Here is a 13975-nt window from a genome sequence, read left to right as displayed (position 1 = left end):
GCGATCCGTTTCTTCTTTCCTTTTTATATGCTCGTGTTACTATGCTCGCGTTACTGTTCTTTACGACATACATCTCCTTTGTGACCGCTTGTTTCGTTTCGTCTTGTTTCCCTTTTGTTTCTTTTTCAATACTTTCACTACTTTCTCTATTTTCCTTACTTTTTATTTCTTTCTGTGTCCATTCTGTCTCATGACAGTGTTCAACGGTCGTCCCAGAGTCTGGCAGCTGGCAATGCCTGTCCATGACCGTTGCATGCATTTCATTCTACTTTCTTGTTTTTGAAACGTGCGTCTCTTTCTCTCCATCCATCCGTCCCTTACGTTGGCGTTGTGTTGTCTCGTACCTCTTCCTCCAGGGCCTCACAAACGTAGACAATCAGTCTTGGCCTCCCTTGCGTTGACGTTTCCTGCGGTCTGCCTCCTTCAGCTTGCCACATGTTGTCTTGTCTCGATCGGCACGTCTTTGGTCGACCACGCACGGCAGGGAGGGAACGAGAAAGCAGTAACGAGAACAGACAGGACAGCCACACGTCAGAGCAAAACACACGAGCAAAACAACTGGATCGACAACGCAGGGTAAACGTCTTCCATCCACTGCGTGCGCATATCCTCCCTCCTCTCCCTTTGCTCGGCCATGACGGTCCCACGCTGGATCTGGGCCACTGATCAGCAGTGATGGGGCTGGTCGACTCTGTTTTGCATCCTCCACTGTCTGTCTCGGTCGAGCCGTGCTGCCGTGGTCCCCTCTCTTGTCTCTCCTTTGTAGTCTGAGTTCTTCCTGTTGCATTCCGTTGACCACGTAGACCACGTTCCCGTCTCTTTGTTTTGTCTCTTTGTCTCCTCGTCTCTTCGTCTCTTTTCCTTGTTTTCATTGTCCCTCTCCTTCTCTCCGTTGAACATCCCTATGCTGCCCTGCTCCTTGAAAGTGTGATTTGGACGACACAACATCGACGGCGATGACGGCTAGGGCCTTGGCCCCCGCAATGCAGGATGGACAATGGACAAAGTCAATCGTACCGTCTCCTCCTTTGGGTGCCTACCATTGCTTCCATGCTCGCGGGTCAAAGCGCAGAGGAGGTCCAACCGGCCGAGCACAACGTATGTTGTGTTGTTTTTCTTTTCCTGTCGCTCACCTGAGAGAAAGACATGCCCCTCCATTGATCGTCTTAGACATGTCGCTGAATGGAGCCCCTTCTCGTGGCTCTCAGCTGGACGCTCACTGCAAAGTGTCGAACCGGTGTCGTAACCGTCTCGTCCGTTCTCCGCGTCCTGTTGAAAAAGAGGGGACCCAGGCCAATCTTTTCTCGTTTCGACGTTTTGTCCCGATACCAGACATTTGCTCTTGATTTCTAGTCTAGTGCTGTCGGCCATGTCTCAGTCGGCCGCCCATTTTACTCGTGGGTTTTGATATGAGAAGGCCGATAGAGTTGAAGGCAATCGTTCCAACACCCACAAATACTCCAACTCAAAGGGCTAGGCGGTTGGCTAGTGGCCTGTCCTTTCTGTTTGGACGATGGTTCCGTCTGCGGGACATCGGGCAAAAGAAAAAAAAAATTGAAAAAAAAAAAATGAAAGCAAAGTGGGCGCCAATGGTCTGATGTCGATTTCCTTTATTCCTCCGTATCAACAGTCCAGGCTGGTTAGGGTCGGTCTTGGGACGCCGACTTTTGTTGTTCTCTCGAGTCGATTCCATGTCATTGTTTGCCAGCCTCGACAATCCTCTGGCTCGGTGTCTTTCATCCACTTGTCTGGCATGACCTTTGAGCTTGTTTCTCCGCAGGCAATGTCGGGTTCGATGGGCCCAAGCAGCTCAAAGCGTGCAGTTCGTCTGCCCTCACGTTGCAACGCCATGCAATGCAAGCTGCAATGCAAAGCTGGAATGCAAATGCAGTGCAGACGGCAGAGCTCAGGCCGACTGTGAGGTCCGTTAAAATGGGAATTCGACGCATACTAAAATCACACAACCCACTGAAGCTCACCTGAATCCACCGCCAGCTTGGCCTAGCATAGCTTCCGTTTTCTTTTCTGTCAGACGTTCTTGTCCCTTCTCTGATCACTTCCTTTCTTGTCGTGTCGGCACCGCACATCCTCATTCTACCAGTGGGCCTTCGCGGGAGGGCCCCGTAATCTTCCCGATCAGAATGCAATCGAGGTTGAAAAGAAACCGAAAGAAAACTGCCCGAGGGACTAGTGCATGCTTCCCACGCGTCACCGTCAGGCTTCTTGGTCTTGCATCGTCTGTGAAGCTCATTTCCACGAGGTCTTCTGGCCTCCTCATGGCTGGACATTCTTTGCGTCTCCGTTTTGAAACCCGGGTCCAGCTGCAATGGCCGAGACGATCGAAGATCATAAACGCCCCTTTTTTGGTCTTGTTCGTTTCTGTTTTTGTGTTCTTGTTTCTAGTTTCTGGTTTTGGTTTCTCTACCACTGTTTCTCGTGGATTCGTTCTTAATTAAGCTCAAAACCAATGGATGTTCTTGCGGAGGATGGCTGGCCGTGTTTGATGTTCTGTAACTCACCGTTGTTCACTGCCCAGTTGGCAATGCATTCGCCAAGCACCGCTTTGTTCTTGTCGTCGATTCTCTTGATATCTCTCTTTACATACCACGGTATCGTTGATTTCTCTTCTCATCCTGGCAGCCTGATCACCGAACAGCGAACGCCATGGCGTTCCGGCGACGCGTTTAGTGTAGGTACTGCGCAGTGATTTCGGTCTGCCAGGGCTGGCGGGAGTCGATAGTGGCTGCAGTGTCGCTCAGCTTGTTCAATCGTTTCATGTCCCCCCGTTTCGTTCGATCTCGTGTTGACTCGAAATTGAGGGACAAGAAAAAGCAGCCAAATCAGACACGATTCGCTCACTAGCACCAAAAGGGGCATGGCGTCCCTCCCAACTGCAAGGGGTACATGCTGGCAGGTGCAAGGGGAAATCACCACGGCGCGAGGAAGGTGCTTCCGCCGTCCGTTCAAACCTCTGCTTCTTTCCTTTTTCTCTTGTGATATCCCAGCGCTGCAAGGAAGGCGCGATCCCTCGAGACGATTGGGCTTTTGTGTACGAGTCCGTAGACAAACATACGACTCGGGGAAAGTACGACTGTGGCGACTGCCATTGTGCAGAACACGCGTACTTTCCAATTGACAAAGTAAAAACAACAGGACCAACTCTCCCCTTTCATCTCCTTTCTCTGTTTTGGCCTCATATTCACTGCCTCTTCCGGTCGACTCCCACCTGATCCCACTCTCACGAAACCCCCAAAAGGACACAAGGACCACCACATAAAAGCACAAAAAGCACAGAAAAGGGGCACATCGACGCCAAGCCAACCCAATACCCCTGGCCCCTGCTCGCGTGTATCCCTGCCCGTGCACCCACCCACACCATCCCGGCTTGACCCCTGTCGGTTTCTACGATGTAACGAGAGTGGACAAAAAGCGAGGGATAGCGGAGGAAAAACGAGGAAAAGAGTGGCAGAGTGACCAGAGTGGGAGACCTGAGCACGAAAAAGAGCCTGACCTCGCGTCTTTGGCACTGGCTCTGTGCCATCCAAGGACCACCCCGTGGCACATGGTGCCCACCTTGGCCATCTTATTTCCCAACACCCGTTCAATGTTTCATTCCCTACTGGATTGGTCGTCGCGCGCGGGCCTGTTGCCTCTGATGGATGGGCATGTCCCGAGACGTGTGCTGGGAACGTGCTGCCTCTGTTTGCTTGGACTCACGAAGGCCCACGAATTGCCTCACAACCATTGCAAGCATCACACGCACTGAGACATCCGCACTATTGACTCGCCATGCTGATATTGACAGGCTCTGCTTCCCCTGAAGCCTAGACACCATCGGGGGAGCAGACGGCTACATCGGCTGCATGCCTCTCCATCGCCTGCATGCTGTCCTCGTCATGAACATTGACCTGGTCCTTTTTGCAACAAAGTTACCTGGACACGCTATTACTTCTACGAAGTAAGTGCTTCTAACTATTCCAGTTCCGTCATGCAGCAGTGTCCCTGAGGCTCGAGCGTTTTGCCCCGAACAAGCCGCAAAATCCAAATGCAACTGGAAAAGCTGGTTCGAAAGTCCCTCAGCACAGCAAGCATCAAGCATCAAGTCGGCCTGGAACCTGGAGCTTAATTAATTGCTCTCGAGAGGCCACTACCAGCATGTTTCGATGCTCTCCTGCCTGGCTGCTGTGTTTTGAGTCTACGGCCTAAACGTAATTACCTGAGAAATCGACCGCTGGGAGACTTGCAAATGCCCTGTTGATCGACAGGAGAGAACTGCATGCCAGCCTCCAGCCTCCTGCTCTACCGCACTCCCGCACTCACCCCAGCTGGCCTCGCCCACCCACACCTCGTCCTCTCTCCCTCACGTCCACTCCCCGACGATGAGAGCCTCTTTTCCTCTTTTTTGAGCTTGTGTCCACACCACCCTAGTCACTTAATCTTCCCTCGACCTGACCCCGGGGACCTTTGCCTGCGTGCCTTTTTCCGTTTCTGGTCTGGGCCTCGTTTTTTTAGTCTTTCGTCTTTCGTCCCTCGTCCCTCGTCCGCCCACTGCTCGCTGTCTACAGAGTATTACAACATACAGGGCTGCTTGTCTCATTTCAACTTTCCTTTTCCACTCTCCTGTTCCTCTTTTCCCCTTCGTCCTCGTCCCCTCCTACTTCTTTTCTTCTCTCTTCCCCCCTTTCCTCTTCTTTTCCCCTACTAACCCTCCAGGGCAGTATCACCACCTTCATCCAGTCGTGTGTGTGTTGTGTGTGCTCCTGCAACGGTCGACCTATTCTTATTATTTGTTTTCATTTTCTTGCTCCTCCTCCTTGTTTACATTCCTTCTTTTGTTGCCATTCTCACTCATCCGAAACAAAGATAAGTCTTGCTGTGCCTTGACTACGAGAGTTGAAAGAAGCGAGAAACAAGAGCTTGACGCGTCTCGGCCGCTCTGAAAACTACTCTCATTTTTATTTTATTTTATATTCTCTTCAAATTATCCATCCCATTCTCTCGTCCTCTTTTGTTTTTTCTCCCTCTTCATTTTAGCCTGTTAGTTGACTCCTAACACGGCAACCCTCTGAACGGCTGCCGGTCCATCTTTCATTCGCCAATTCATTCAAAATATTTCAAAATCACACAAAAAAGCCGACGACACAATGGCGCCCTCGCTCAACGCCCACTCGTCCTTCACCCGGCCGCGCACCGGCGACCGCGACGCCCGTCCCAGCACCCGCGACCAGGGCGACAACAACCTCATCATCCCCAGCCGCACCTCCTCGCTGCACTCCCGCATCACCCAGCCCATTCCGTCTACGCTCTCCGCCAAGCCCCAGCAGCGCACGCCCAAGACCCTCACCCATGCCTACATGGTCTGCGGTGTCGGCCGTGAGCCCTCGCAATGGGTCAAGGCTCCGGCCCCCGCTCAGGGCAAGATTGGCCACATGAAGGGTGCCGTCGGCCAGTTCTGGCTGCCCGAGATTCTCGGCAGCAGCCCGCGTCTGGAGCAGGACAATGAGATTGCCCGCTCGCTGCACGCCGCCATGCGGGTGAGTACAACAAATGACGGCGGCCATTGTTGTATTTTGTTTTGTAGTGCTATCTATGTGTCCCGTTGAAAATTGGTTCTAACAACGTCCCAGGCCTGCTTCCCTCATGATGTCGAGATTTGCACCGGCCGCAGCCAGCCGCACTGCGTCCACCATGCGTTTGTCCTGCAGCAGGACTCCTCGCACACGCTCTACGGCATTTGCCTCCGCGTCTGGTCCCGCGCCGACGAGAAGCGTGCCGAGACAATCCGCGACCTGCGCAAGCGCACCGAGCCCGACTTTTACGACAATGTGGACGAGACCTACTGGATCCCCTACTGCCTGTCGTTCCTCTCCCGCTACCCGCTCTACAACCTGCTGGGCGACTACCTCCGCGGCATGTGGATCCACTGGAACAAGGCCACCAACCTGTTCCACGCCGAGGAGGTCTCCCGCATCCTGAGCTTCCCGGCACCCCGCCTCAACGACCTCGTCCGCATCGACATGAAGGACTACGCCCTGTGCTACCAGTTCCCCTCCTCGCCCACCGGCTTCCAGAACTTCTCCATGTGGCCCCTGTTCTGCTGCCTGTCCATCCCCAACATTGTCGGTGTCATCGAGGCCGCCGTCTCCCCCACCCGCCGCATCATCTTTGTCTCCCACTACCCGGCCATGCTCACCATGGCCGCCGAGACCGTTCGCTACTGCGTCCGCGTCTACGAGTGGAGCGGCCTGTACGTGCCCGTCGTGCACGCCCGCCACGCCAAGGAGCTGGTCCAGGAGCCGGGTCCGTACATCCTGGGCATCACCGCCGAGTGCCGCACGCTTTTCACGGCGCCCACCGATGCCCTGGTCGTGGACCTCGACCGCAACTTTGTGCTGACCTCGAGCCCGCCCACCGCGCTCACCCCTGGCCAGCGCAACAAGTTTGTGCAGCGCCTGACGCAGTCGCTCAACGGCGACGTCACGCCCTCGGGCGTGCCCCAGCACCTGCGCTCTGCCTACGGCGGCGGCAAGCTGGTCCCGGCCGGCCAGATCATTGTCATGCGCGGCGAGGTCGAGTCCATCCAGGACCCCGAGTGGTGGGCCCAGGACTCGGTCATGGCCGTCATGGACCACGTCTGCGAGAAGATGGGCCGCAACTCGGGCATCAAGGCCGTCTTCGGCGGCTCCGTCAAGAAGCCGCTGATGACCAAGGTCTCGATGCGCCACCTCAACGAGATTGTCCGCGAGCGCAACCAGTACTCGCGCGATGCCCTCGAGGCCTGGCAGGACTTTATCAACCTCAAGGGCCGCATGGACACGGAGCTCGCCAAGGTCACCAAGCGCAACAACTACCTGGTCGAGGAGCTCGAGAGCTGGAAGCAGCAGTTCCTCAAGTTCCAGGCCTTTGCGGAGCAGCTCACCAAGGAGACCCAGGACCTCAAGATGAAGATTGAGAACCACAAGCGCGAGAACCGCCGCCTCAACGGTCTCATTGACCAGCAAAAGGACGACAACGCCCGCCTGTCGGTCCGCCTCACCGGCACCGAGAAGCAGCGCGACGACGCCCTCGAGGCGCTGGTGCTGCAGCAGGAGATTGCCGAGGAGCTCGAGCGCGAGCGCAAGCGCAACATCAAGGACCTGTCGGCCCTGCAGCACACCAACGTCACCCTGGCCCGCCAGCGCGACGAGGCCCGCCGCGTCGTGCTGCACCTGCGCAGCCTCATTGGCGGCCAGAGCCACCACATGGAGCACCTCATCGAGTCGCTCACCAAGCCCGACGAGATCATCGACGAGCTCGAGAGCGGCTTTGTCGAGGAGGACGAGGAGGCCGCCGCCGCCATGGCGCTGGAGGGCAGCACGCCCGAGGAGATTGAGGCCGCCCAGCGGCTCAAGGCGCAGGCGCGCGCCAGCAAGCGCTACTCATCCTCGAGCTTCAAGGACGTGGCCGACCGCCACCTCAAGGACAAGACGGACGCCATTGCCCACATCATCCGCAACATTGCGGAGCAGTGCCAGGCGGCCGTCGAGGGCCTGCAGCTGGCCCAGGACGCCGTCGAGTCGTCGTCCGACAGCGAGGCGCGCCAGCGCCGCACCGCCTCGGCCCAGCGCCTGCGCCGCACCAGCAACCTGTCTACGGCGACGACCCACAGCGACGACGGCCACTCGGCCTCGGCGTCGGACGTGGGCGACGACAGCCTCCTGCACCCGGCCTCGGGCCGCTCGTCGAGCATCCCGCCCACGCCGGACCTGATCCCCAACCGGGCCAGCACGTCCATGTCGATTGCCTCGACGGCCACCACGCCGGAGCGCTCGTCGCAGCAGTACGTCGTGGGCCACGACATCCCCACCAAGATTGTCGAGGACGAGGAGGACGAGTATGCCGAGCGCAGCGACGTCGAGACCATGCCCGACGCCGGCATTGTTGGCAAGCACGCCGAGAGCCTGATCCACCGCCCCTCGGGTGCGCGCATCAGCGCCCTGGGCGGCACGAGATGACTGAAAGATCGGCGCGGCTGGGGATGGTAGCTCTGATGCTGCCCCCTTCCTGACCCTACCCCTTTTGATATAGGGTAGGGGTACAAAAAAGAAACGGACAACACCGTTCGAGCCCGATCCCGTTCCTTCGTCTCACTTCGCTCCTTTGTCTATTCTGTCTATTTGTTGGGTTGCCGTTCCGACCCATCCTTGAGCACACTGGCGTTGATATCTCCTTGCTTTTACTTCTTTCTCTGTTTCCTTGTCTGTTTCGTTGTTGCTCTTGTCTTTGCACAACCCTCGATATCTCTTGTTGTAGTGTTTCCTCTGTTCCTTACCTCTTTTTCTTCTCGTCGTTCCTTATGATACATTATTTCCATCTTGCTGCTCTTCTGGAGAGTACTACCTGGGAAAGGAGTACCCCGCATGTTTATTCGTTTCTTCGTTTGTTCATTTGTTATTTTATTGTTCTCTGCACAACTGTTCGCAGTCAGCTCCTCTTTCTTATTTGTATTCTTTTGGGGTGCGTATTCGGACTCGAATGATAGTTTTCGGCTGTTGAAAAGACGATGTTTTTCAGGTGAAGACGGTGTGCACAGCCTTATAGTAAGATACTTTGTGTGAAAATGTAATCGGTAGACGACTGACTGTTTTCCGTACTGCTTGTAAACAAAATTCGTTTGTGACGGAAGTTGAAACTCACTTACACGAAGATTCCATACTGAACGAACTGGCACTAATACGACCGATTGTAGGGACTTGCCCGAATGTCGTTAGCTTCGCTTATCTTATCGCGATAACGTTGCTGTTTGCTCTTTCCTCCCCTAAAACTTTTTTTCTGCCGTTCCTTCCACTGTTTTCCCCGTTATCAGCGCCATCGCTCCTTCTTCGCAAAACGCCACGAAACAAGCACGTCACGACACCCTTCATTTTAACGTCTTGTCCTTTTGCAGCAGCTCTTCACCCCACGACAACTCCCACCGCCGCGATGGCGTCCACCGACCCGCTGCTCACAACGCTCTGCAGCGTCTGCCGCACAAACCCGCCGCGCTACAAGTGCCCGCGCTGCAACCTCCCGTACTGCTCCGTCCCGTGCAACCGCCGCCATCGCGCCCGTGCTGGCTGCAGCGGCATCCGCGACGTCACCACATTTGTGCCACGGGCACGGCTCTGCACGGCCGCCGGCATCGACCGCGACTACAACTTCTTGCAGGGCATCGACGTCGCCCGCAACAGCGCCGTCAAGCACGTGGTCGACGAGCGGCGCGTGCTGCGGGCGAACGACGTGCGGGCGCGCGTGCTCAACGAAGACGACCCGGCGGGCGACAACACCACCAGCAGCAAGATGTCCCACGGCAAGAAGGGCCACCAACGGACGCACCACAGTGGACCGGCACTCGTGAAGCAGTGGGACGGCGAGGAGGTGGTCTACCTGCCGGCGCGGCCACGACTGACAGGTGCGGCGGCGGCGGCGGCGGCGGCGGCGGCGGCTGCAACACAACACGGCGACAGCGACGACGATGCCGACGACGACAATGCCGACGGCGACGACAGCGACGACGATACGGCAGCGAAACCAAACGCATCAGCCGCACCACGTATACCCGTCTACGAAGCCGCCACGAGCCACCGCGTGCGAAGCATGTGCCGCCGCGACGGCATTGCGCTGCTGGGCGCCCCGCGCGGGTTTGCACGGCAGCGGGAAAACCACACAACGGTGGCGACGGCAACAGCGACAAGCAAAGACGGCGGACGCGTGACCCAGGTGCACCTACACTGGCAGGTGGAGTGGCTGGTGTACACGAGCAGCGAGGCGGCACCGCCAACGCGGGTGCTGCGGCGGGTGCTCGATGACCTGCCCTTGTACCGGGCGTATGCCGCCCTCCAGACGGCAGAACGGAAGAAACAAGAGAAACTGGGCGGGGGGTTGGTGAGCGAGGTTGGCGGTGTCGGGGAGGCGGAGGACAGCGGCGACGGCGACGACAACGACACCATGGACACCCGTGGCGACGGCGAGGCGGCTGGTCCGTCTCCTCCCAAGAAACAGATGAAACAACAGAAGCTGCAACAGCAACAGCAACAGCAACAGGCCACCAAGACGTCTGCACCGGCACCGACAGCCCCATTTCACAACTCCTTCTTCTACCGATGCGATGTGCAGATCCCAGCAACCGCATCGTGGAGCACGCGCACACTCCAGAGCGGCGCCGACACAGAGACCCGCGACGACCCAGCACAGCGCGCCGCCCGGACCAGTTTCCGCTACTATCTGCTGCGGCCGCGCGTCTCGGGCGTCGCCCACCACGCCCAGGCCAAGGAATTGATTTCACTCGACGCGACGGACACGCTTGCCACGGCGTTGCCCGGTCGCTCCGTCCTCGAGTTCCCGACAATCTACGTGCTGCCAAAGGACGGCGCCGTGCTTTTGCCTCCTGGCCATGTCCTGGGTTCGACGGAACGGCGGCCGCGTGCTGCTCCATCGCCGCCGCCGCCACCCCACGCAGGGCGGCACGGCAAGGCACCCAATGGGCTTTTCAAGCGGCGGCAGAACGGCGGTGGCCCGGACACGCCTGCGGCAAAGAAACGAAAGACGGCCGAAGCGGAAGGAGGAGCCGGCGACGACACCGGTTCGGCTGCGGCTGCTCCCGCGGCTGCCGAGCTGGAGAGCGAGACCAGCAGCAGCGGGTCAGACAGCAGCGACGAGGCGGGCGAGAGTGCAGAGGAGGCGGAGGAGGCAGCGGCCGGCAGCCTCCCGGACCTGCTCCATGGCCTCGGCAGCGCAGGCTCGTTGCCGTCGGACGGAAAACCCAAGTTGGTTGTCTACGACTCGTGGTCTGAAGGATCAGACGAAGAATAGGAGCGTTGCTTTTGTTGTGATTTACTAGACGGCGGCAAAGCTACATCCATGCAGACACATCACCAAGAGATAGCCTCAACGCCTCGTTTCGAACCGTGGAATCACGTCTTGTAGACAGCGAATGTGTATATGAAAAAGTCACAATCTGTGCTTTTTCTCCATTTTTTTTAATTGTTTGTCGTTGGGTGTTGGTATCATATAGTTGCTGTTGCCAAAGGACGAGAAAAAGAAATCAAGAAACTCCTTATTTCATCCCCCGCGAGAGGCAAGGCTTTGAAGATATAGAGAAAACAAAAACGGGGTAAAAATCAAACAAGGACAAAATAGGACGCCCGATCGCTTCATGTTTTTTTGTCGTTCCACTCTCCACGTCATCAAACAGCCGTTCCATACAATAGAAAGACCTTCCTATCCGCCTTGCCTTGCCCACAACCAGCCCCTGCCAGTTTCCCAGTGAAACGTTGCAATGATAGTCGTACAAGGAGGGAATCATGAGAAAATGCAAGACCCCCAAAAACCATGAAATGACAAAAGGAACAAAGACGCGAGAAACGCAAAAACGCGCAAAAGCAACACAGAACGAGCCAAGTCGTTGGCTATCCCATCCGATCCGATCCCGATACGAGTAAAAGTGGGAATTGGAGTGTGTGACGATGCGAAAAAGAAAACAAGAAAACAAGGGCTCAAAGGAGAAGCAATATGAACAGCACCGAGCAAACAGCAAAAGCTTTACTGCTGCTGCTGCTGAGGCTGAGGCTGAGGCTGTTGCTGCTGGTTGTTGTAGTCATTGTTACGGCGGTAGCCGCTGTTGTTACCACCACGGCCCCGGTTGTAGCCACCGCGGCCACGGCCACGGCCACGACCCCGGTAGTTATTGCGGTAGCCGCCGTCGACGCTGCCCTGACCGAACGTCTCGACGTTCTTGCGCTGCTCTTCGCCCCGCCACTGGGGACCACCCGGGCGGCCACTGTTGCTGCTGGCCGCAGCAGCACGGTCTTTGGCCTCACTCGATATGTTGTCAAAGAACGATTTTGTTTTGCTGTACGCCACGGGCGCGTCGCCCCCCTCCGCATCGGCCGGGGCGCCCGATTCCGATGCTTGTCCGCTCGAGACACCGGTCGTGGCAGCGGCATTCACGTCCGCCTCAAAGTTGCCGCCAGCAATGGCCTCCTTGACCACGTCGTCTTTGTTGAACTTGGCGTTGGCCGAGGCGAAATCAAACTCCGCATCCGGTACCTCCACTTTGGCCGTGCGGGGACCGCTGTAGTGACCGCCACGGCCGCGTCCTCTGTACTGGTTGTTGTTGTAGTTGTGGTGGCTGGCATTGTAGTTGTTCTGGTTGCTGTAATGGCCACTCGTGTTGTTGCTGTAGTTGCCCTGGTTTGCCTGGGCAGCAGCATTCATGCGCATCTCGTCGACCTTGCGCGTCAGGTTGTCCAGAGCCGACGATCCGCCGGCAGCAGCAGCAGGGCTGGCCTGCGGCGGTTGAGCAGAGCCAAGACCAGCCATGGCTCTTGCGACGGCGGCCTTGGCAGCCTCTGTTGCAGACTGAATCGAGGCCCCTGGTGCCGACTCTGTCGTTTTGGTGGAAACAGCAGCGGCAGTCGTCGTTTGCGTCGTCGTCTTGTTCACCAGGCCAGCGGGGAGCGGGACAATCGGGGCTATCCGGGTCGCATTCTTGGGGCCAGTAGGCACGGGGCCAGCAGGGGCCTCGACGGGTGCAGTTGGCGGAACCGCCTTGCGGACGTCGGCGCCCGGGCCAGTCGGAGCACCTCTGCTAGCAGCAGAGGGTGGCTGACCTAAAGACTTCGGCTCCAGCTCCGCAGGACCAGGGGTAGGGCCTTTGGGCTTGTCAGCCTGGGTAGGAGGTGCCGGGCCACCTGCAGCAGGTTGCTGCGGCTGCGGAGAGCGACCAGGAGCGCCAGGAGCGCGAGGACCGCTGGGGGGGCCGTTGGGACCAGGTGGGCCGTTGGGTCCAGGGGCAAACTGGGGCGGGCCCGGGTAGAAGTTGTTGTTCCACTGAGGGCCGCCAGGGCCGAAACCAGGTCCTTGTGGAGGGTACCATCCGGGAGGCGGTGGGTATGGGGGGTTTCCCGGAGGCGGACCATTGGGACCCCAGCCACCAGGGGGGACAGGCATGTTGGGAGCGAAGCCTTGTGGTGGTGGGCCGCGCGGCGGTCCTTGGGGAGGGCCTTGGGGAGGGCCTTGGGGGGCGCCTTGGGGCGGACCCTGTTGGTACTGTTGTGCGCCGTTGTTCACAGGACGAGGACGAGCCTAGCCACGAAAAGCATCCGAAGACGCAACTGTCAGCCAATGTGATTTCAAACACAAAAACAAGAAAAAGTAGACAAGAAAAAGTAGTCAATAGCAAAGCACGGCCAAGGGGCGTTTCGCCGGATCAGAAGGAAGGCAACGGAAATATCAACATGGGGTTGTTTGCGCAATTCAGACAAGTATGTTTTTCATCCGAAAATGTTTCATCATAAAGGCCGTCGTCCCCTTGGCAGGTGCTTCGAGCATGGGACGCAATGAAAAAAAAAAAAAAAAAAACCTCAACCAAGGATCGCTGGGTCGTTTGGCACCTGGGCGGGCGGTGCAGAGTTACCATCCTCGATACGGAGGTCCTTCACATCGGTGCCACGAAACACAATGTACTCGTAGATCTGGTCGGCGGGTGCAATCTCGTCTTCGGGCTTGCCTTTGCGGCCTTCCGTGCCGTACGAGACGACATTTTCGAGCGACACGGTCGAGTCCTCTGAGCTGATGCTGTGCAGAATGCCAGAGTACCGAATGTCACTCTTGGAAATGAGGGAGATACGGGCTCTATGAAGCGAGACGCAGGATGTTAGCAGCTATATCAGGTTATTGTATTCTCGAGCAGAACGTAAAGCCATACCCTAAAAAGTCCGACATGATCGCGGGCGGTTCACGACACAAGTAGGAGAAGCAAAAGAAGCAATTGATAGAGCCAGGCACCAGCGTGTCAGCCAGTCGTCAAAACGAGGGTAAGAGGCCAGCAGGGAAGGTGATATAGAGAACGTGAGCAGCGCAGAGAGATAGAGGAGAGATGGAGGTAGAAGAGTAGTGGAGAGGTAGAAAAGTGAGAAAAGAGGAGGCAAATGTGTGCCGGGATGCGGTTGGAGTG

General features: G+C 57.2%; 5 protein-coding genes across 5 annotated transcripts; 2 read left to right on the top strand and 3 right to left on the bottom strand.

The window, feature by feature from the left end:
• Positions 1 to 666: 666 nt before the first annotated feature.
• On the bottom strand, positions 667 to 1371 carry SPSK_02745 (uncharacterized protein; the record flags this gene model as incomplete). Its single annotated transcript, XM_016729612.1, has 2 exons — positions 667 to 918; positions 1018 to 1371. 2 exons carry the CDS (start codon positions 1369 to 1371, stop codon positions 667 to 669), a joined length of 606 nt encoding a protein of 201 aa, XP_016589241.1.
• Positions 1372 to 5144: 3773 nt separating this feature from the next.
• On the top strand, positions 5145 to 7994 carry SPSK_02215 (uncharacterized protein; the record flags this gene model as incomplete). The annotated part of the gene is made up of 2 exons (XM_016729089.1): positions 5145 to 5534; positions 5628 to 7994. 2 exons carry the CDS (start codon positions 5145 to 5147, stop codon positions 7992 to 7994), a joined length of 2757 nt encoding a protein of 918 aa, XP_016589240.1.
• Positions 7995 to 8961: 967 nt separating this feature from the next.
• On the top strand, positions 8962 to 10830 carry SPSK_02360 (uncharacterized protein; the record flags this gene model as incomplete). The annotated part of the gene is made up of 1 exon (XM_016729232.1): positions 8962 to 10830. One exon carries the CDS (start codon positions 8962 to 8964, stop codon positions 10828 to 10830), a length of 1869 nt encoding a protein of 622 aa, XP_016589239.1.
• A 729-nt stretch (positions 10831 to 11559) lies between these two features.
• SPSK_02499 (g2 m phase checkpoint control protein) lies at positions 11560 to 12969 on the bottom strand (the record flags this gene model as incomplete). Its single annotated transcript, XM_016729368.1, has 1 exon — positions 11560 to 12969. One exon carries the CDS (start codon positions 12967 to 12969, stop codon positions 11560 to 11562), a length of 1410 nt encoding a protein of 469 aa, XP_016589238.1.
• A 413-nt stretch (positions 12970 to 13382) lies between these two features.
• SPSK_02839 (uncharacterized protein) lies at positions 13383 to 13743 on the bottom strand (the record flags this gene model as incomplete). Its single annotated transcript, XM_016729702.1, has 2 exons — positions 13383 to 13653; positions 13727 to 13743. The coding sequence occupies 2 exons, from the start codon at positions 13741 to 13743 to the stop codon at positions 13383 to 13385; spliced, it is 288 nt and encodes a 95-aa protein (XP_016589237.1).
• Between the last annotated feature and the right edge of the window lie 232 nt (positions 13744 to 13975).

Source organism: Sporothrix schenckii, assembly GCF_000961545.1.
Source record: "Sporothrix schenckii 1099-18 chromosome Unknown Cont43, whole genome shotgun sequence".
NCBI classification, from domain to species: Eukaryota; Fungi; Ascomycota; class Sordariomycetes; order Ophiostomatales; family Ophiostomataceae; genus Sporothrix; species Sporothrix schenckii.
Note: the sequence above shows the minus strand (reverse complement) of the source record. Positions and strands in the feature narration are given on the sequence as shown.